This window comes from Carassius gibelio, chromosome A15 (assembly GCF_023724105.1).
Source record: "Carassius gibelio isolate Cgi1373 ecotype wild population from Czech Republic chromosome A15, carGib1.2-hapl.c, whole genome shotgun sequence".
NCBI classification, from domain to species: domain Eukaryota; kingdom Metazoa; phylum Chordata; class Actinopteri; order Cypriniformes; family Cyprinidae; genus Carassius; species Carassius gibelio.
Window position 1 is genome coordinate 3,068,687 of NC_068385.1, and position 24,127 is coordinate 3,092,813.

Consider the following 24,127-nt stretch of genomic DNA (forward strand, 5'->3'; position numbering starts at 1 on the left):
TAGGCAAACTCCATCATCAGAGACTAGATGAAAAATAATGAAATTTGACTGTACGTGTGTGAACTCAGATCTCACCGGATGCCGTTCCTCTTGTCAAAAGCAGGAATCATGGAGGCAGAGTGCTCCGACATGAGAGCCACCAGCAGCTGAAGAACATCGTGGAGGTTCTCATCCTGAACAGAGTAAAACACATAAGCATTTAATGGAACCCTGTGCTCAATTCAATTCAACTCCAAAACTAAACCAAAAGTTTTTAAAGGCCAAGCTATTCTTTAATGGGAATATTTTCTACATTTTAGAATAATAGTAAAGCATGACAACTACTAAATAATGGGAATATGTAAAGAAAAGAAAAATAGTGACTGAAAAATGTTAAATGAACAGTAATATTGAAAAATATTATTACAAATTAAAATACCCAGTTTCTTGTTCTTTTTTTTCATGTGATGTCAAGGCTGAAATTTCAGAAGGCATTATTCCAGTCTTCAGTGTCACATGATCTTTCAGAAATGCTTCTAATATGCTGATTTGCTGCTCTATAAATATTTCTAATTACTATCAATTTTGAAAACTCATATTTCCTTCTTTTTCCTTTTTTTTTCAATTCTTTGATTGACTTAAACTCCAAAAGAAAATAACATAACATTACATAATTTATATGTTTCTGTTTTTTGGGGGGTGATTATTATTAACTATCTGGCCCGAATTAATAATAATATAATGATTTAAAGGGGCATAAAACTGGGCCATATATATATATATATATATATATATATATATATATATATATATATATATATATATATATATATATATATATATATATATATATATATATATATAAACAGAAATGTGTCAGATTCAAATGCTCTTCTGATGGAAAACTGAAATAGGTGAAGACTCACCTCATGCATGGTCAGCAGGTAGTTGAGAATACTTTGAAGCTCGTCTTCTTTAACACCTCGGTCCTGATGAATATAATAAAAATAAGAAATCACTGAACAATGCTACTCTTGCAATATGCTGTTGCTAAACCCCCAGCTGCACTTATAAGCTGCTACCGACATCCGCATGCTGACAGACTATGAAATCTAAACAGAAAAAAGAAGATAACACACAAAATATCAGTTATTTCAAATTCATTGAGGCTGTTTGTGTTTGCTCAAATTACTGTTCACGGCAAATTTGGGTCCTGGCTTTTAAAAGCTGTCTCTTATTATTAGGAAAGCAGCGTGAACTGTCTGGTTGTAGCGGTGCTGATGAATGCACACATTTTCCATTACTGCAAGAGCACAGGCAGCTTGAGAGCTAATTGTTGTTTGCTCGTGCCTTGGCTACCTGACAGATTTTGTGATTTGTTAGCACTGGTCTGAACAAGTATTCACATTTTCCTAGGGTCTTGTTAGAAAATTGTAAACAGCTGGGACTGGTGAATGAGAGCGAAAACCTGCCAAAGCAACAGCCCCAGAGCTCTTGTTCTCTTTACTTTGACAAATCAATATATGTGTATTTGTGACAGGCACACAATTAAAATTAAATTCACTCTATCATTCTGAAAGGTTAAATCTTTTACAGCAAGGTTATATCTCAGGTCCTGTAACATAGCCTTCACTTCTTCATATAACAATGCCCTACAGTGTGATCAAAAAAATTTTTTTTAAATGTATGTATTGAATAAATATAAATTATTTCTTAAATTAATTTCAACTATTTTAAAACAGCAACAAATGTAAACAATAATTCATAATTGTTAATTTATATTTAAATAATTAGAAAACATTATTAGGACAAAAACGTATTTTATTTTATCTTATTTAAAAAAAAAAAAGTTTTATATTGAGCAGGATATATCAGCTTTTTAAATGTATTTGAGCAAAAATATTGCAAACATAAATGACTAACTATTCATTGTAATTAAAACAATTAAAAAATATTTGATAAAAGAAAATTTGTTTTGTATATTGTTTTGTATTGAGCATGACATTCCAACTTCCCAGCTGATTTTTAGCCTTACCAAAATAAAATAAAATATTAATAATTATTAATTATAATTTGTCCTACTCAATATAAATTATTTTATACAATTATATATATTATAACTAATTATAAAAAAATTAAATATATTGAACAGGACATTTCAACTTCCAAAATGAATTTTAATATATACAGTATATTGATGAGCATGGGTACATACATTATGATATCATGTCTCATTAAATTTTTTCATGATCCTGTTAAATTCAGTTCTATTCCTGCAGAGATGTTTCTGATATGGCTGATATTATAAGTATTTATCTTGCTACGCACTACAGTTAAACTATAGTTAATATGCTTTCAAGGGTGGTAAGATTGAGGACAGATGTCAAATCATTATATTTGTATTATTATTTGTATGCATATGGTAAATATTATCCAGTTACACAATATGTGATCGCATTAAATGCTGCTCACCTTCAGTATGAGCTGTTTGAGGAAGAGCAGCATGAAGGCTCTGAGGGAGGCGATCTCTTTCTGCGAGGGCCGAGGACCGTCTACTAACACAAAGTCACAGTGGAACGGTTACAACAAACCGCACTATCTCTAAAAAATGTGATGTTTAATGTTTCACAGACACTGGCGTTAAATTCGTAGCAACAGTGTCAAAGAGTGTCTTGCTCTCAGTCAGTGGAGAGCCACTTCTAGCAGTCGAGAAGAGCTTTACAGAAGAGCCAAGCCCTTAATAACTCCAGGCAGAAAGACAGTGAAAGTTCAACAGGCCACAGTTAAATTCAGCAACATCTGCGATGGTCTCTCATCCTCCTAGAGCTCCTTTTGAGCACAGTGTGCATGTGTGACAGCTTTTCATTTGAGTGTTTCACTGCAAATGGTCTAAGCATTGATATGAAATGAAACACAAATTGATTAGCTGTCATATTCACAGATTCATCTCAGGAGGTCTGATCACCACCAATAATTCGTTACTTCACTGTCTGAAGTGATCAACTCCACTTCATTCAACATGTCTCTTTCCCTATTCATTTGATAGCAGCAACCAGCAATTTTTGGTAAAGTGATACAGTATGTATCTAAAGGTTTCATTCATCAAGAATTGTGAAGCATAATTTTAAGCACCTGGAGCTGTTTTTCCCTTTACCTCAAAATAAAGATCAACATGTCCAGATTTAATTTCACTATACATTTCTGAATAAATTAAGGCACTCCAGTTACTCATTATAAACATAAATATGTATTGAATATTAAAAGTGAATATTAAATAATCCAAACATGCATTGAATAAATACATTCAATTTTCTTAAGTTTTCATCCAAGTTTTTGTCCTTTGACAAAAGTATGCTTTAAATTTAGTTAATTCTATCTGAATGATTTAAGTATTTAACTTGTTTTAAATTATTTTAGTTGGCAACTATGTGCAAAAAGACTTAAATTAATTGAATACTGTAAAAACACGTTAACTTCGACATGTATTAGACAGGTAAGTTGGGTAAAATACATGTCATGAAAACATCTTCAGATTAATTATAAGTATTGTCACCTAACAAAAAACAATTAGAGAATGTTTACAATATTGAAAAATGACTGACACATGTAGATCTGTGTATTAGCTTCATCGTCTGTGCAAAATGAATACTATGCTTGTGTTGTAGGCGTAACTGATTAATATAATTTGCAGAATACGCATTTGACTGAACTAATCAACTCACGAGTAAAGCGATTTTAATCAGTTTACCAGGGTTCCGCTCTTACAGCTCCAACAGTTTTTAATTATTGTCAAAAGTGCCTTTAATGTTGATAACGGAAAACAAACAACAACAGTAAAGATTTTCATCAATCATTTCATTGACAAGATTAGCATTGCTTTTATTAAAAATATTATCTAGTTTAGTTTAAGCATCTGCAATTGATTTTACATTGTCAGCATCCTTAATTCAATGTGATGATTTTAAAAGCAAGCACTTTTTAAAGTGAGATCATGGGATGTTACCTACCCGGTCAATATGTTGAGTGATTATATAAAGCATGCATATTTCTCTCTAAAATAGAACCCCCCTAAAAATCTAAACAAAATAGATTCCTTAGCCCACATTAATCAGCACTGTCATTATAGTAATAAAAAATAACATCAAACATATAATTTCATTAGTAAACAACATAATCTGCAATCTAAGAGACTTTGGAGCAACTGGCCATAGATTGGTGCCAAGTTCTTCTCCAAATTGAGCAAAACAAAGGGGAAAATTTATTTGTAAAAAATTTGGCTGTCTACTGGATCTCATCAGAAGATCAAAGTCATGATTAAAGCAAAACTAAACCGATCAATAGAATGACTGATATCTCTTTTACTTAAAAACACTTCTTCCCGCACCATTTAATTGATTTTGAATATGAAAACTCACTGCAAACGCTGTCTCTTATTTGCAAAAGAATAATAAATCTGCCATGGCGTCAAACAGATAATCGATGAATTTGTACTCTCACACTGTGCACTCTTAAGTCATCCGATCATCCTTAAGATCAGCCCAAACTGCAGCACGTATCAAAACAGATCTGCAGGACATATACAGAAATTAAATTAAAAACGATCCCTTCAGAGGGTGTAAATGTTAATCCAGGCCACAGAAGATATGCTGTAATTTGTTTTGGAGTCATAATACGACTTGGGAAAATGAATTCAAAAGGAGGGAAATGTAATCGTGCTCCTGGAGTTTTACAAAAAGCTTTCACACAGCAGAACTGGACTTGGGTTTTGACCGGCTAAGCATTAACAAAGGTGAGTAACTTTACATAAGTATATGAACGTAAATACTCCCTCACTTCTTGCCAAAATACCATAATCCATAATATCACTTTCTTCAGTGAAAATTCCATCGCTTCTGATTCAGACAAGATAACTTTTTCACTAAAGAAAGTAATATTATGAACAAATGGCTCATATTTTTAGCCGGGCAAACTAGTTTGAAGTTAAAAACATAGTGAATTTGTTTCTTACAAACACAACTTGTCATTTCAAGAGACGTTTACTGATTGACTGGAGTGTTGTGGAGTACTTATTGTAATGCTTTTATCGACTATTTGGACTCTCATTCTGATGGTGCCAATTCACTGTAGAGGATTCATAGGTGAGCAAGTTATGAAATGCTATAATTCTATACATTTTCATTATTGGATGAACTATTCCTTTAACATAAACTGTCTTCTTCTACATTCCTTCTCTTCAGAACCAGTTTGTAGTAACAAGAAGGCAACAGTTTCAATATGTTTCAACTGTCAACATGTTTCTCCAACTAGCTAACCAAACGACAACACACTCGATTTAACTGCACAAACATCTACAGACAGCTCTATCAGCGTCTCGAGTACTGAGGTTTGTTATATGCAAGAACTAAAGTTAAGTATGCACAAAAGGACTGTTCGCTTGTCTGCTTGATGCTTCTTGAGGGAGTCTTTCTATGTTCTCCAAGACACTGTTGAGAAAAGACTGTCTGTGCTGTTGAAAACAATAAGCAGGAGTGATGCATGACTTTAATTTGTGAGGTCTTGCTTTTAGAGAGAGAGTGTGTGAGAGAGAGAAAGGTTTGTGGTTAGCTGATGTGACTCCAATGTAAAACAGAACTCTTTGTTGCAGTAATTGAACACTTCATTATGTTATACTGCTTTCTCTATAACCCATTCCTTTGTGGGAAAAAAATAAATAAAAAATAAATAAATAAATAAATAAACCTGCATTTGACATATGAAGAATAAATCAATGTGGACTGCCACAGAGAACCACCTACTTGGCAAGCCACAGACAAATTCTTTTACATGCTTTAGAAGAGCTGCTCAAAGACCTCTTCACCTGGAGTGACTGTGAAACGTGTTTGTGTGTTTCTTTGTGTGTCATGGGGGTTTGGAGGTTCATGATGATGTATTAATCTCAGTGCCAGCTGATCTTTGAGATAAGATAAGATAAGATAAGATAAGATAAGTCCTTCATCTTCTGCACTTGTGGGTTTATGTGTGTGAACAATAAGAAAAATTCAATATCTGAGTGAAAGTGCTAGCAAATCTGTACTACTTTCTTCAAAAATATCACAATTCCTGAATTTGTTATTCTTTCCAAAGATCTGCTTTATTAACATTTTAAATGAATGAATGAATTATATATATATATATATATATATATATATATATATATATATATATATATATATATATATATATATATATCTGTCTCAGAACCAAAAAAACAAAAACAAAACAACAACAACAAAAACGACAATTGCATTGTTACAAAATATTAGTTAAAAATAAATGCTGTTCTTTTCATTTTCAGTTTCTGTTGATTGTAGAATATATTTTTTTACATTATTTAAAAATAGATAAAAATAAAATGAAATAAGTAGTGCAACAAAATGTATAATAACAATATGTGTCTTTAGCAGCATATTAATTTGATTTCTGAAGGATCACGTGACAGAGTAAAGGCTGCTGAAAATTCATCTAAGATGTCTAAAAATAAATCACATTTTAAAATATATTCAAATAGAAAACATTTATTTTATATTGCAATAATATTTCACAACATTATTGTTTTTCCTGTATTTTTGATTAAATAAATGCATCCTTCCAGAAACATTTTAAAAACATTTTAAAAATCTTACTGACCCCAAACGTTTTATATATACTGCCATAGATGTTCACATAGGCTCATTTGTCTTAACTTGCATTAAAAAAGGTTTCTGGCACATAAACTTATGTTATTTACAACATCTTAACCTCCACATGAAACTCTCAGTATGAACTAATATTTTACTACATTGCTTCTACATTCATAGACAGCATAAGGCAATTTTAAGTGCTTTAAGTGTATTTCCAGTGCCTGGCATCCTTAAAAACAGCATTACCTCTGACCATTAGGAATAAAAAAGTTTTTTTTTTTAAAACTTAGAAAAAAAGTCCCAGGCCACCCCTGCACCAGTCAACTACAGCGGCGATCTGATTCTGTTTGTGTGTGGAATCCAAACAAGGCTCACGGGCTAACAACACAACAAAGCTTCAGCTAAATCAGAAATCCAATCTACTACTAAGACAAATTACACGCTTACCCATATATCGCTTCATGAAAAAAAAAGGAATAAAAAAAAACTCACCAAGTTCCCTAATTTAGCAGTGGAGTGTTTTATTGATAGCAAAAAAAAAAAAAAAAAAAAAAAAAAAAAAAACGACCCTGGAGAAAAGCAAATCATGACATTCTGTGAAGATTTGGTATTACTATCCCTCAGACAATTAGTTACCCTTTCTTCAGGCTCACATGAAACACACTAGAATCATTTCAGATTGTGATAAAGACAGATGGTATATCTAACGAAGATTACACAGTAATCATACACACTTGCTATTGAAGATTATTAAGAATAAAGAAGATGAAAGACTATCTTGTCTTGAAAAGCAGCCGGCACAGAGAATAATAGACCATGATAGATAACCGTGAGCTCAATGCGTCCGAAGAACATGTAGTCGATTCATTTCAGCATTTATCTGTGCAGCTGTGTCTCCCGTGTGTCTCTAGCGCCTCGTCAACAAATTTACAGACAAATACACTACCGATCAACTGGTTGAGATCAGTATGATTATTATATATATATTCTTCATTAATTCTTATATTTAACAAGGACTGACAAAACTGATCAAAGACTAATTAGACAAAATACTAACATTTAAAGATTTAATTCTGTTTCAAATGAATGCTTCTTTTGAACTTTCTACCTTTCAAAACATGTTTGAAAATCATGTTTTCCACAAGAATATTAAGAAGCACAACTATTTTTAACATTGATAGTAATAAGAAATGTGTCTTGGGCATCAAATCAGCATATAATAATGGTTTCTGAAGGATCATGTGTTTATTTACTTTTATTTTTATGAAAATGTATTTTATTTGTGATAAATGTATTATTATTATTATCTATTTTTACGTTAGTAAGGTAGTTGTTATGTTTAGGTATGGGGTATGATAAAGTGATTTAAAATACGGTCATACAGAATAAAGCATTAATATGTTTTTTATAAGTACTAATAAACAGAAAATATTCTAGTAATATGCATGCTAATAAGCAACTAGTTTACATTAAGAATTAATCAAAGCTCTGCAAAAATAAGCACTGAATATTCAAAAGTAGCCATGCATCCCTGGTGCTAAATTGTAATCTATAGCTCTTGATGCTTCCTTTTGTGCAATATCAGCTATGGTTATGCTTTGCTCATATTTTGCACAGAATCCAGATCACAAAACCTTGCAGGAGCAGAATAAAACAAATAATTGAGAACAATTTGATTTCCCAGTCCCACAGTGAATGTGCAAGCATGCTGCGTCTCTGAAATCCTTTTAATCTGTCTGTCTTCTGCTTATTAAAGTCACTAAACGCCATCAGGCTAACATGAATTCCTGTATAGACAGTCAAATTATGCAGAATTATCTCTCAAAGCAATTTCTGCCTTGCTGTGTTTTAACAAACAACTAAATTGTACTAAAATGGTCGAGAGCATAAAACAAACTCCTGACCTTAAAGAGAGTGATTTATTCAGAGAATATTTGTGAATTATTCAGAGGACATGAAAGTCTAAAATATTCTAGCTGTGGGTGCTTTCAGCTTCAGCAGGATTTGTTTTTACAGAGAGGACAGTGGACGCTCTTGCATGAGGAAAGAGAAACAGAACAGAAGAGAGGAAAGAGAGTGTGCACCTGAAAGTGTTATAAGACAGGAAAGAATAGAAAAGTACAGTTAAAAGCCACGATCTATAAAAAAAGGCAGTGAAGAGACAAAAAGAAAAGGATATTTTCAGCCATGAAAGGCTAGTTGTGTGCTTCCCAAGGTGAGCCATGTGGAATTCAGCCCACATGGATACTTTAGTGTCTATCACAGTGTGAAGCTTTCATGGGTTATTACTCTTCTGTGCTCTTTTCTACCTCTGTACAAAGGGTTTAAAGCATGGCTGAATTGGTGGGAGAGAGAAATTGTGCCAAATTTTAGGGAAAAGGACCAGCATGAAGCTTGGATTATTTAAAAGTGCTGCTTCTCATCAGGAGGTGACAGCGACGGGGTGAAAATCCGAGCCAATGTCGTCACTCATAATAACTGCGGACATGACGAGGAGACAGAAAGAGTCCATGAGAAGCACTTGTGGGTGCATGGGGAGTTCACATAAAACACTTTTAGTCAAAGTGGAAGATTGACTGAGGTGAGGTGGTAAAACAGTCACAGTTTTATGTAATTCAACAATGCTAAACTACATTAAAAGTCACTCTCAGAAACATGAGACCAACCTGCTGAAAAACTTAACCCTGAATTAGTGTCCCTACTAGGTTGTTTTAGTTTATATTTATTTCATGTTTGCATGTTTAAATATAGTTTAAAAACTTGACTTAAGTAATTCTGTTATTTTTTAGCAAGAAATATATATTTAAAAATATATAAAATAACCAACATGAATACATAATAATACAATGTATTACAGTTTTTTTCAATCGCTAACAAGCGCTTAACCATACTTCAGATACTTTTTCTAAACTCTTAACACAGACTAACACCTACAAAACACAATTGGCCAAATGGATAATTTTCTTTTCAAAAACACATTTTGTTAAATATATACTAAATCTTCATTTCAAAATAGAACACATCTCTCACTGCTCCCCTCACTGCTCCTCTCACTGCTCCTGCTCCTCTCACTGCTCCTCTCACTGCTCCTCTCACTGCTCCTCTCACTGCTCCTGCTCCTCTCACTGCTCCTCTCACTGCTCCTGCTCCTCTCACTGCTCCTCTCACTGCTCCTGCTCCTCTCACTGCTCCTCTCACTGCTCCTCTCACTGCTTGCTCCTCTCACTGCTCCTGCTCCTCTCACTGCTCCTCTCACTGCTCCTCTCACTGCTCCTGCTCCTCTCACTGCTCCTCTCACTGCTTGCTCCTCTCACTGCTCCTGCTCCTCTCACTGCTCCTCTCACTGCTCCTCTCACTGCTCCTGCTCCTCTCACTGCTCCTCTCACTGCTCCTCTCACTGCTTGCTCCTCTCACTGCTCCTGCTCCTCTCACTGCTCCTCTCACTGCTCCTGCTACTCTCACTGCTCCTCTCACTGCTCCTCTCACTGCTTGCTCCTCTCACTGCTCCTGCTCCTCTCACTGCTCCTCTCACTGTTCCTCTCACTGCTCTTCTCACTGCTCCTGCTCCTCTCACTGCTCCTCTCACTGCTCCTGCTCCTCTCACTGCTCCTCTCACTGCTCCTCTCACTGCTTGCTCCTCTCACTGCTCCTGCTCCTCTCACTGCTCCTCTCACTGCTCCTGCTCCTCTCACTGCTCCTCTCACTGCTCCTCTCACTGCTCCTCTCACTGCTCCTGCTCCTCTCACTGCTCCTCTCACTGCTTGCTCCTCCCACTGCTCCTGCTCTTCTCACTGCTCCTCTCACTGCTTGCTCCTCTCACTGCTCCTGCTCCTCTCACTGCTCCTCTCACTGCTCCTGCTCCTGCTCCTCTCACTGCTCCTGCTCCTCTCACTGCTCCTCTCACTGCTCCTACTCCTCTCACTGCTCCTGCTCCTCTCACTGCTCCTGCTCCTCTCACTGCTCCTGCTCCTCTCACTGCTCCTCTCACTGCTCCTCTCACTGCTCCTGCTCCTCTCACTGCTCCTCTCACTGCTCCTCTCACTGCTTGCTCCTCTCACTGCTCCTGCATCTCTCACTGCTCCTGCTCTTCTCACTGCTTGCTCCTCTCACTGCTCCTGCTCCTCTCACTGCTCCTCTCACTGCTCCTCTCACTGCTCCTCTCACTGCTCCTGCTCCTCTCACTGCTCCTCTCACTGCTCCTCTCACTGCTTGCTCCTCTCACTGCTCCTCTCACTGCTCCTGCATCTCTCACTGCTCCTGCTCTTCTCACTGTTCCTCTCACTGCTCCTGCTCCTCTCACTGCTCCTTTCACTGCTCCTGCTCCTCTCACTGCTCCTGCTCCTCTCACTGCTCCTCTCACTGCTCCTCTCACTGCTCCTCTCACTGCTCCTTTCACTGCTCCTGCTCCTCTCACTGCTCCTCTCACTGCTCCTGCTCCTCTCACTGCTCCTCTCACTGCTCCTGCTCCTCTCCCTGGGCCCCTGGCTCTTACTCTTCCTCGTCCATACATAACAGTGTTTGTCTTTTTCTGCTTCTGTTTCCAAAAATATCACTCTTCAAAGTCCTCCTTTTATTGTATAAGTCTCAATGTAATAGAAAAAAATAACCCCTGCCATTGAGTCTAAGCCAGATTGGAATCAGCTGTGGTTGGCCCATTTTACACAACATAAATCAGCTAAGATATATTGTTTTTGAACTGATATCATCGCAGAAGCAGAGGTTTTTATACTGTATCTAAGGTTTGGAACATTGTTTTTGCTTTTGTGGGATGTTGTGTGTTAACATTTGTAAATACTACAAAAACGATCCATAATTTTGTTGAGAGGTATAGCTTGTCTGTTTAGAAAATGTAAGCATTGTGGAAATGTGTTCAATGACTCCATATTGTGTGAAAACGACATGAAATGTGTGAATGGTATGGCCACAATAGACAGATGCTGTGCTAATTGTGTTTAGAGTTTTGAAAATGTGACAACTGCTTGGACAAATGCTTGTTAGCGACTGAAAAAAACTGTAATATGATTATTATTATTATAAAGTATATCATACGAGTGATATTGAATGGTTAACATTACTGCAGGTAATAGTAAGCATATGGAAGTTAAATATATGTTTGGCCATTTTTATTCTTGCAATAACTTTGGTCAAAGGTTACAAGTGTTTTTTAAAGAAAAATAATACAGAATTAAAATGAATTAAAAATGTTCAAATTAAAATTAAAATGTCACAATTTTCCAAAGTAACACCGAAAAACATGTTTTGGAATTTATTTAACAATAATTAATAAAAGTAATGTATTATTTTACATATTTAATAATCATACCTAATAGGTGTCACTCCATTTTTGTTCCTTTATTGCTTCAGAAAAGTAATTAACAGAATACCAAATTGTAATACATTATTAAATAGTGGCTGTAAACTATAAAAAATATGAAATAAAACATGCAATCTATATACACCTTTATATATAATGTTTAGGTCTAAAAACATTAGTTTGTTTATTATTGTTCATTGTATATTATTTACATGAATTTAGATTAATTTATTAAGATTAATTTAGATTTATTTGCATGAAAGTCACAAGTTGCCAGAGTGTGTGTGTGTATGTGTGTGTGTGTGTGTGTGTGTGTGTGTGTGTGTGCGCGCATGTTTTTGTGACGTATCAGGACACAACTCTGTATAATGGCATGGGTATGACACAGGTATTACAAGGAGAAGGTGACTTATGAGGACATAACCCATGTCCCCATTTTTCAAAACGCTTATAAATCATACAGAATGAGTTTTTTTGAGAAAGTAAAAATGCACAAAGTTTCCTGTGAGGGTTAAGGTTAGGTGTAGGGCTATAGAATATACAGTTTATACAGTATAAATGCCATTACGCCTATGGGATGTCCCCACTTTTCACAAAATTAAACGTGTATATATGTGTGTGTGTGTGTGGGTGTGTGTGTACAGACCCAGGCCTTTGGGTGTGATGCCACTGATGTGGGCCGGATTCACAGCCCAGTAGTAATACTTCAAGATGTGCATGATCTGCAGCACAGTCCCCACTCGACGGATGGTGTTGTAGATGGTTGCTGTGCCAATGAACTCTGCTGAGAGGTACGTGTACAGTGAGAGCTGCACCTGAACAACAGCAACACACACACACACACACACACACACACACGGTTACAAAAGGTTACAGCTGCCTCAGATAAGAATACAAAACACTGATGATTACTTTTCATTGTCTTTCTGTTGTTTCTTAACTGCATCCCAAGATCCCTCATTACAATTCATTTCTTGTTGGATATCTATGGGAGCGACACCTCTGACCCGGCTAGCTCTGCTGCAGACCAGCAGATATGGTTAATATTTTAGGGTGAAGCCGAAAGTCAGAAGGTGCTGTGGTTTGTTTGTGAGCAGCAGGTCAGGCCTGACTAGTGATGCGCTGCAGGAGGACAAAAAACGCTGATGGCATAACTCATCCAATTACAGGCCACACATGCAGGCAGACTGGGCTCCATCCAGTGAGGACAGGAAGGGATGATGGGAAGGAATGGAGGGAGGATCAAAAACATGATGCAAGTCCATGAACTCCTCTGGCCTGAGGAGAGAGCACTGCTGCTGCTTGTGCTGCTCAGTTCATTATCCTCGACTAGTCTCACACTCTCTCTCTCTCCCTCCCTTTATGTTCACTTCCTCTCTTTGCTTTTCATGTCTCTTCCTGTTTTTCTCCTACAATTTCCTCCTTCCTTCCATCCTTGCTTTTTTTGTATTCATTCATCTATCCATGTTTTCTTTTTTCTTGTTTTTTCTCCTTTACTTTTATCTTTTTCCTTTCTTCTTTTGTCATTCTTTTCCCTTTTTTACCTTCTATCCTTCCTAACTTTTTTTTCCTTCTTTCCTTTTCTTCCTTCTTTCTTTTTCTTCCTCACTTCTTTTCTTTCATTCTCTTTATTTTCCCTTTCTGTCTTCCCTCTTTCATCCATATACCCATTTTTCCTTTTTGCCTCTTTTTATAATTTTTTTGTGCTTCATTCAGCCTCCTTTGCTCTTTTCTTTCTTTCTTTCTTTCTTTCTTTCTTTCTTTCTTTCTTTCTTTCTTTCTTTCTTTCTTTCTTTCTTTCTTTCCAATGCATTCATCTAGCTGTTCAGTTTTCATTATATATATATATATATATATATATATATATATATATATATATTATTTTATTTTATTTATTTCTTTTTCTTTTTCCTTCCCATCTTTTGTCATTCCTACTTTCTTTTTTTTGTTCCTCACATCTTTTTTCTTTCACTTTTTTCCCTTTCTATATTTCTTCCTTCCATCATCCATATCCATTTTTTCTTTCTGTCTCAATTTTGTCCCTTTTGGATGCTTCCTTCTACTTCCTTTCCTCTTTCTTTCTTTCTGTCTTTCTTTCTTCATCTAGCTGTTGATTTTTCACCTTCTCATCTTCATTTTGTTTGCTTTTTTCTTTTATCTGTTAAGTTTTCTGTTTTTTTAATTTTCTCCCCTTTCTTTTGTCACTTTTTTCCCCTTTTCTGTTCTTTTTTCTTTTATTCTTTCTTTTTTGTCCCATCATTCATCTATCCACTTTTCTCTTAGAGAAAACTCCCACAATCTCTCTTCTTTCGGACCAAGGGTTTTTGTTTTGATCGCGTATATGTTTTGGTCTCTCCTTTATTAATTCCTGACAGTCAGCAGCCGTGCAGAGCAACACATATTAGCAGCACAGAGTCTGGCCTCTTTTAGGAACGCCTCATCCTCTCCTTCATGGGTCATAACAAAACAGGTCGAATTAAAAAAAAAATATATATATATATATTCAAAGCTTGAACGTCATTCTAAATCAACCAGCCATCTGTGACAATACTGCAAATGCTCACAAGACACTGAATTGTAAATCTTTTTTAAAGAAAACTCTCACTTTTCTTCATGGCTGTGATTTTCTGTTGAAAGAGGTGACAGACTGTGAAGTTGTCATTGTCAAAAAATCCTGAAGAAAAAGAAGCAATTTGGGAGCAGTAAGCTATTTCAGTATTAAGCTTTCCTTGAGCAAATAAGTGTCTGCTTTTTAGATGACACAACATTAAATTTATTAACCAAGAGAGATTGGTATCAAAGTCGATATAAAAGGAGAGATATAAAAACTTATTTTACTTCTACTTTAATTTCAAGTGAAAAAGATATTCAATGAGAATGCACTGAACAAAACGTTCTGTTTGATAATCAAGAAACCTGTGACGTCGGACAAAAAAATCTTCAGACACAGCACATGTTGAGTTTAGTTTGTTCTAATGTGAACACTAAAGAGTTCATTCTCTGCCTCATGTTTTCTTCTGCTAATGTTACCCTTTGCTCATCTGACGGGTCACTGCGGTCTCCTGACACCAGTGTACTCAGAATCTCCTAATTGCAGTCATGTTTCATCGGGACATACCTGAGTATCTTCTGGAAAAGACATGCCCTTGCTCACCTTTGCGGGTATGTGAATCCAAATAGCTGCGTTGAACAGGATATGGTCACAGAGTTGCTTGAGGAGAGGCACACCGTGGCTAAGGCCGTTCAGGTATTTGGCGAAAGCGAGGAACTGCTCCACAACGGCCCGGGTGATGTGTATTCGAGATGCCTGAGAAACAATTATGAGATTTTTTGTCTCCCAAACCAACCTCTAATTCTCAGTTTCCTTATAAAATAAGTGAACCAACCAACATCTAAAGCTTCAAGCCGTCACTTGACTTTGCAGCTAAACAAAGACTTTGACTTTTTTTATAGAGACTTTCTGTGTTGTTAGTCTCAGCTGGCAGCTGAGGTCCAGACAGGTGCGTGGTGTGACACAGGAGTGAGTAAAAGAGACACAAACAGATGGCTGGCTAAGTGTGAATGGGTCATGTAGCTCAGATTTACAGCTGCTGCTGTTAAATGACAGAATGAGTCTTTTACTCAAAAGCCAACTTCAGATGAAGCCAAGGGTATATTGAGACTATGAAAAAAGGACAGCTATAAATAAGTAAAGATAGCGAGCAGAAAAGAACATAATGACACTGGGTTAATTTGTATGTCATTGCAATAAACCCATGGACAGGGAGGAATATAATAACGCTGTGTAACTAGCGTTCACCATAGAAATGCTGAAGTGTGTGTTTGCCATTCATCAACCATAAATGCACCATTCCTAGCAAGTGAATTTAGTGCATGTTTTTTTTTTTTTTCAGCTCATGCTTACAAAAGCTTGAGTCAATCAAGGTCATGACAACTCCTTCAGAAAAGCACAAATATTAATACTCTTTTACCCTTTTAAAGAAAGGAGCAAGTATTTGTGAATCGAGTAAACGCACAATTTGTCCATTACACATCAAAATCCCTTGAGTTTTTGCAGTTTTTAATATCCAAATTAATGCACAAGTATAAGACATTCATATAAGCTGATTTCCCCAAAGAGTGTAAACAATGTGGTGCTTTAAACATTATTCTGTTTAGTTGACTGGCCCAACATAATAGCTATGGCCCAACCAATGCTCCTGGCCATAGAACTACCAATTTGTCTGAACAATGGTTGGGGAAAACTTATTTCTAAATTATTTTTGAAATTCCGTTTTAAAAAAAAATTGCACACTTCAGCTTTAACCAATCTAAATATAAAGAAAAACAAAGAAAACAGTGACATCACCTTTTCCAGCAGGTACCCAATTACCAGGAAACCCTTCCCACCAAGCATCTGCTCTTGCATTGCCACGGAGCTCTTGAGTAGCTCGAACAGGAAGGCCAGGAGTGTAGAACTGTACAGAAAACATCTCATTACACAAAAATACTGGTTAAACAATGCAGATTCAAAATCTGCATTGACCTGCTGACCAAATATTGATGGAATGGATGGTAAAAACATCCTGCACTTGATATATTGCTTAGGTTATTGGCTGATATTATTATTATTTCATTTATCCGTATCAGCTAAAATTGGATATTTAATTGTGGATTAATTTATATTTAGATTACCTCTGTTGTCATCTAAACCGAACCTACAGTTGATGTTTAAAAACACTATTATTTAATAACACTTAAATTTAATGTTTAACAAATCTCAAAATAAATATTAATTTTGATGCCTAAATTTTAATTTTAGTGTTTTATTAGAATTTTAATATCTAACATTTACTAGTTATTGGCCATAAAATACAAAAATAAATAAATAAATAAATCCTACTGTTTAAAGTTTTGGGGTTGGCAAGATTATTTCATGTTTTTGAAACACTGAAGCATAACAAGGGTGCATTTATTAGATCAAAAACACACACGTTTCTGTGAAACCAAAGCTGAATTTTTAGCTTACATTCTAATATGCTATTTGATGAAACGGTTGAGAACATATATGCTGCATAATATTTGTATATTTGAATTTTTTAATGTTTGATTTTGTATTTATTCCGGATTTAAAGAGTAGATTAATCAGCATATAAAACAGCATTTATTTGAAAAAAATGACTTCAATCAACTGAATGCATCCTTACTGAGTGATCCTTACCACACTGTGTTTTCCACTTGGCTTTCACTGTGCTGATGGAAATCCAGCTGTGCAAAGAGAGGAAACAGCACCTGGATACCACCAATGGAGTGAATGGCACTGTGAATGGAGTGTGTAACGATGGCCTTCACATCCTATAAAGAAAAAGAAGGAAAAAATCAAATGAATTAGAAAGTAGTGGTGGATGCATTCAGTAATTTTTTGCATTATCTTGTAATATTAGCTAAACAATGCAGCATCTAATTAACTAGTGACATGACAAACCATTATGGGGTTTATTTACTGTAGCATTAAGAAAGTAGAACGCAGTCTCAAAGCATTAAGCAGACATTTACCTGTAGCATTAGAGCATGAGGCGAATGCACGAATATGGACGGGTTTTCTCTGGGTGAGGACTCCAGGCAGAGCTGAGCGTCTGTGGCTTTGGCGTTGTAAGTGAAGGAAATGCTGTTTGCCAACTTCCCGTCATACAAAACTTGCTTATGATGGTCAGCCAGGTGGATATCACTCTCTGATTTAAATTTAAAGGTGCTCTAAGGGGTAAAGAGAGAAATATAGACCAACACAGAAAGAAGATCTGGTCTAAATTTGACTCTAAAAGGTGCATAACACAAGTGAGACATGTCAAGTGAGACAAAGGTGAGATAATTCACCAAATATGACAATGTACAGTATATTTAACATGTCTTAAAATAGTATCTATGTAAATCATATTGCTCTATGAGCTTATTAAAGGATTTACTATTCCTTGCATGAAAAGGAGAAGATACTTTTTATGGAGTGATTAAATCTTATCCAAAGTCGTGGGAGCATGATGAATAATAAATGAGCTTGGTGACATGAAATAATCATGAAGATGAAGTAGGGGCGATGTGGGAATCCCCCGACTGAATTATCATTCATGAGATTGTTCGTGTTCTGTTGAATCAAAGGCCTACGGCCCAACACCTGCAGCACACCCCGGGTGATGATGTCATCCAGATGTGACCAGATGTGTGTGTGTGTTTGTGCATGCATGAGCATGTCTGAATATCATTATATGCACAATTAAGGGCAGAAAACCTTTTCCCCAAAGATGCACATTAAATGTTCTATGTTCAAAACTGAAATCATTTTAATATGCTGATTTTTTACATTTCTTATTATTTTCATTGTTTGAAAATATTTTTTGTGACATTATTTTATTGTTGAAAATAAAATAGTTTACTACATATTTTTGTAGTGATGCACTAGTGTTCAATCTTTTTAACAAAATGTATATTTGTATTCAGCAAGGATGCATTAGATTGGTTAAAAATGACTGTTAAGACATGCCGTTCTTTTAGATTTTCCAATACTGAAAAAAATGTGTGCATACTGTGAAATAAATAATTTATTTCTTGCTATATTTGTATAAAACAACAATAAATAATTCTAATAGTTCCGCACCACATTTTTGTTGTCATATGATTTATTTCAATCAGTTCATTCATTATTTCCATTAATGTCATCTGAGCTACTTGACATTTTTAATCAAATTTGATGTAAAACTGCCGTAAATGTTATGTAAAATTAGGTTTTACTTTATTCTAAGGTATCCTTGTTACAGTGTAATTAAACGTTTAAGTACTAAGTAATATTAATGAATTACTGTACTTGTACTTATATGATTAGAATCTGGCTTAGGTTCACTTGCATGTAATTATGCATTGTTAATTGTTATTATAATAGTAAGTATAATTAACGTGTAACAAGGACACCTTAAAATAAAGTGTTACCTAAAATTACCATAAACAAAGATTAAAAAACAACTACTGATTTTAATTTTCAATTCTGAACAGACATAAACCTCTACATTCAGAAACGACTTGGCTCTTTATATTCATATTTCATTATCCATGTACTAACTGTGAACCAGTGTCTGTTTAAAGATGAGGGTGTTTGTAATTAACTTGTTGTCGTTAGATTATTGCCATGTGGATACAGTTTCCAAGGCAATAAACTTGATTAAAAAAAATATATAATATTTTTTTTTTTTTTAAAAATCTGTGAGCAAATTAAATATAGCATTATATACAAATAAAAAGTATATCTATTTAGCTGTTGGTTAGCTTTATTGTTATCTTTATTCTTTTGAAAATGGAGAATAGAAAGAGAAAAAGAAACACATATCAGATTTGCTGCTCTGTATGCTTATTTTGACCTGAAAAGATGTTGTTTGGTTTACTCTGCTTGCTGAACAGAGATAGGCTAAATGTCACCTGTTGCTGGTCAGGTTGCTGCTGCAAACATATGATACAGCACAAAGCAAATCTCAAAATCCTCTAGACGGACTGGAAAATAAATACCACAGCATGTTAATGGATGCTGACAGTTTTGCAAAAAATCTGAAAGCACAGCATGAGAAGAAAATAAACCTGACAGAATGTCGGCGTAACGTCTGAAACACTTTTGTCAGAAACTGATGTAATGCTCACATGTTTTCTCCTAGTGAGACTTTGCAGTAGCAATAGTGCATCTGTCTTCCCTGACAAAAGGGAGAAAGACAAAGTAAGGGACTAGTACTGCTTCAATCCAATTAGGGTTGGGCGATGTCTACAAATTTGGCATCGGACGATATCTACAATGAAACATCGCAATGGACGATGACATCAGCAGAGGAGAGGGTGGGGGTGGAGTTATAGGGTGTGCCCAAAGCGTGAATCTATAACTGATTAGCACATTTATAGTTAATAATGAGAGAAGCAAACGCAGGTCTACACAGAAATCAAACGATAAAGATGATCAGAAGACAACAAGATGCTGTTCAATGCAAAGTTCTGAAAAAAAAAAAACACAGTATTTGCACATCCTTCCATCAGATCCTAACATTGGGAAAGAGTGGAAGAACTTTATTTTTAATGATGATCCAGACTGTGTCAGTAGGAACTTGGTCTTTTGTTCACTTCATTTCACCATGGATTTCTTTACAAACAAGGCACAATTCTAACCAGAAAGGACGATGCTGTGCCAGATATATTGGATCCGACAGTAATGTCGCACCACACAAGTGTGAGTAACTGTTTTTATTAGGTGATCACTATTGTTTTGTCTGTTATTACAGATAGTTTGATATGTACTAAGTATTTACGCTTTTTTATTTTACCTAAATCACAGCAGTGTCCATCTATGTCCATCAAACATACTGTTTCAATCATAGCAGTGGACATTTACTTCTGAGTCTACAATCTGCCATGCTTATTCAAACATAGTGTTTAGATGAGGGAAGGTTAGTAAATAGCCTTTTACTTCTAAATTATGATGTATATTGATGTACAAATTATGATTATATGTGGACCTCAGAGAAAAGTAAAAAAATAATAAAAAAATGTATTGAATGACCCCTTCAACTTTATTTAAAAAAGTATCATGGTTTCCACATGAGCTCCAAATCAGTATATCAGAAGGATTTCTGAAGGATCAAGTAACCATGAAAACTGCTAATCTGAGACTAAGTTATTTCAAGACCACAAGTCTGATTGGGGGTCAGTGTTTTTATGCAGCTGCAACATAAGACTGCCCTTTCTGGTGAGTCATCAATCAAGTCATCCTTAGATCAGTCACATTAATCACAGAAGACCATGCGTGTCCGGGCAGTTACTCTGCATAAAGGCTAAGAAAAGCCAACAGAACAAATAATGGTGTAAATCAATGTTGAGGGCAGGAAACAGAAGTCATTAAATACAAGGGTAGAAAACTGGGGGGGGGGGGGGGGGTATTTAATAGTTATTTCAACTATCACGACTTGAGAACAACAAAAACAACCCAACGCAAAGCAAAGCAAAGATAAACACAAACAAAACAAAAAATGAAGCAAAGCAAAAAAACAAAAAAAAAAACAAAAGAAAAGCAAAGCAGAACAAAACAAAAACAGAAAAAAATCTATTTAAGATTTATTTCTACTAACACGACTTGAGAAAAACAAAACAAACCCAATGCAAAGTAAAGAAAAACACAAAGCAACACAAAAATGAAGTAAAGCAAAAAAGCAAAACAAAAACAGAGGGAAAAATATTTACGATTTATTTTTAACTAACATGACTTGTGAACACCTCAACCAAGCCAAAACAAAGGAAAACAAAAAACAAAACAATGACTGAATTCAGCAGTCATTCAGAATTCAGTAATGCTTATAGTGGCTCCATCACAATTAAAACCCCATTTTATTGTGTTTTTCATCAAATGGGGGCCAGGTCCTGTGGTCTAGCCCTGCTACGTAAACTCTGAAGGCCTCTGCCCTATTACTAGACAAGGTAGATCAGTCCGAAGCCGAAGAGCTGACAGGGAGCCTGATAGCTGGCACTCCACTGAAAGATACAACCTCTTTTCAGATTTCGAGAGACTCCATTCATAGGTTCATCTGAGGTGGGTAATTGCTTTCTCCCTGAAGCAGACAGCTCATTATTTCTGGCAACCAGCCTGCCACGACGAAGTGAGGGGCAGCGTGAACAAGAGGTCTAGAAACGCAAATAATCAGGGAAATGACCACCCCAAACTGATTAGAGAACACCCAGTGCAAATGTCTACTTGGTAGTTTATAACACAAAAGGTAAAAATAAGCAAAGTTATTAGCTTTCTTGTCCCTGTAGATTACACAGTCTATAACTAAAACACTACTGTAATGAAGCAAAGACAATAGAGATGGTGAATTTGAAATTAAATTAGCAAAAGCTCATCATTCATAAACAATGGCTTTGATCCCATGTGCATTTTGTGATACATATGCTTCCGTTCCATGCATGTGGTTTATTGTTTTAGATAATGAGTCACTAATCAAAGCCTGGTACTTCAGCGAAAATTAGACTTTGCACAATGAGACTGAAAAACTGCTGCGAGTCCTAATTACTAATATGACAGAGCTTCATATTTAATAAGGATACAGCCTTGAAAAAAAAAAAAAAAAACACAAATCACAGTAACCTGCAATGTTTACCCCATGGACACAATGAAATGCTAAATCACCTCAAAAGCACCTTGAGAATTAGCACCAAAAGGTCAGAAACATGAAAGGGAAAGAAAGACTATAAACTTAGACTTCATTAAGAAGCAAAACTGAGAAACTTTGGACAACAAAAAGAGTTTTCACACCTTTTTTTACTGCTGGAATATCCAGTTTTGTTACATGGTAGCCGGACAATAATGACCAGCTGAGATTCCAAAACGTGGTTATTTCCTCAGCGTGGTGAAATCATGTTGGAATGCACATTAATCAATAACCAAATGTCATTGACAAAGGAATAACCTCTCTTGGAGATCAATGGTGACTGCGAAGCATTGTTGTGTAACGCACTTTGGCAAATCTGATACATACCTTGTATCCTGGGCCTAGTTGATGGATGGCGAATATCTGAGCAGGGTTTAACACTTCACTGAACACATAGATGGCTCCAAGCTGTCCGCAGAAGACTCGGTTGGCGTCTGCTGTCTCAGATGAGCCGAGGAAACATTTGTCATAGCTCTGTGATAAGCACATGAACAAAACAGCTTGGAGTTCTCCGTAGCAATCTCTCAAAAGTGAATAGTAAAGGAAAAAAATTGAGAGCTGGTGTGTAAATATAGTGGACGTCAGTATGCAAACTTCATACTAAGCGATTATCGGTTCACAGCGTAATTGAGATGTAGTATTGCAGATATGTTATTCAGTGCTGAAACCTGCCTATTAGTTTAATCAAAATCGACTCCCAGGAGATCTGAGGTTTGCACTGCTGGTCCAACCTTTTAATTATCTTACATTGCTTTCAGTGAGGTCCAGCAAAACAGAGGCAAAGGTCTGTGAATTTTAATCAAATGTTTTTAGCCCTCTGATAATATCTCATAAAAGGTTTGATCTGGGATAAAAACAGGTCTGTATTTCACAGACAGCTTCAGAGTTTCTACATTAGAGTGTTCCAAGTTATTAATCAGAATTTTTGTTGTGTGTATTCCAAACATAAAACAATTAGCTAACACTTTTATCCAAAGTGACTTACAATTGCTATATATGTCAGAGGTCGCACGCCTCTGGAGCAACTAGAGGTTAAGTGTCTATTTTTTTTTTTTTTTTACGGATGTAGTTATTCATACTTAAACATATATAAAGGCAAATCTACAATATACATAAACAAAACCTACTGTTTAAGAAAATGTTTTTTGCATGATAGGCTTGATGTGCTGGCAGAAATAAACGTCATTTACAGTATATATTCTGAAACTGTGATAAATCAATACATCTTTCATAACTAAATTTCACACTGTGCACACAGTGGTGATGATAACACTCTGAGACAACATCCGGCAGCTACAGACTGAGAGAGTGATAGCAAAGTGGTCTTACATCGTTGGTGTTGACGTGCCAAGCCATGTCACCATAGGAGACAAGCTGTCCGTTTACGTAGCAGCGAATCTCACTGTTTCTCCAGCGGTTGTAGATGTGAACGATGCTAATCATGTACCACTAGAGGAGGAAAAAAGTTATTACATTGTGATTTTGTCATCATTAAAAAAAAAAACAATTTCATTTCATTTTATTCTCTTACACAATCAATGATTTATCAGTGCTTGTTATTCTAAAGAAAATAGATAGATACACTGTCAAGTTACATTAATACATCATAAAAATTATAGACTGATAATATAACAGTAAATGAATTAAATGCTAATTCCAATAATACTTCTTGAAAATAGGCTCGTTGTCCAACTCCCCTAGAGTTAAACAGTTGGGTTTTACCTAATCCATTCAGCCAATCTCTGGTTCTGGTGGAATGCACTTTTAGCTTAGCTTAGCATAGATCATTGAAACTGATTAGACCGTTAGCATCTCATTCAAAAATGACCAAAGAGTTTCTATATTTTTCCTATTTAAAATTTGACTCTTCTGAAGTTACATAGTGCATCGTGTATTTTCAGGCGCTGCGTAATATCACTATATTTTCTGTCGGTCTTAGTACACGATGTAACTACAGAAGAGTCAAGTTTTAA

At 35.6% G+C, this 24,127-nt stretch overlaps 1 protein-coding gene across 1 annotated transcript in view; it reads right to left on the reverse strand.

The window, feature by feature from the left end:
* LOC128028945 (neurobeachin-like) overlaps positions 1-24,127 on the reverse strand; it is a 235,933-nt gene that overhangs the window by 155,326 nt on the left and 56,480 nt on the right. Inside the window, exons 7-16 of the mRNA XM_052616324.1 lie at positions 23,484-23,603; positions 22,482-22,628; positions 17,488-17,685; positions 17,153-17,286; positions 16,301-16,409; positions 15,107-15,259; positions 12,599-12,767; positions 2,452-2,531; positions 906-968; positions 76-173 (exon numbers count right to left, since the gene is read on the reverse strand). Of these exons, the coding sequence (XP_052472284.1) occupies positions 76-173; positions 906-968; positions 2,452-2,531; positions 12,599-12,767; positions 15,107-15,259; positions 16,301-16,409; positions 17,153-17,286; positions 17,488-17,685; positions 22,482-22,628; positions 23,484-23,603 (1,271 nt within the window). The remainder of the gene's footprint in view (positions 1-75; positions 174-905; positions 969-2,451; positions 2,532-12,598; positions 12,768-15,106; positions 15,260-16,300; positions 16,410-17,152; positions 17,287-17,487; positions 17,686-22,481; positions 22,629-23,483; positions 23,604-24,127) is intronic.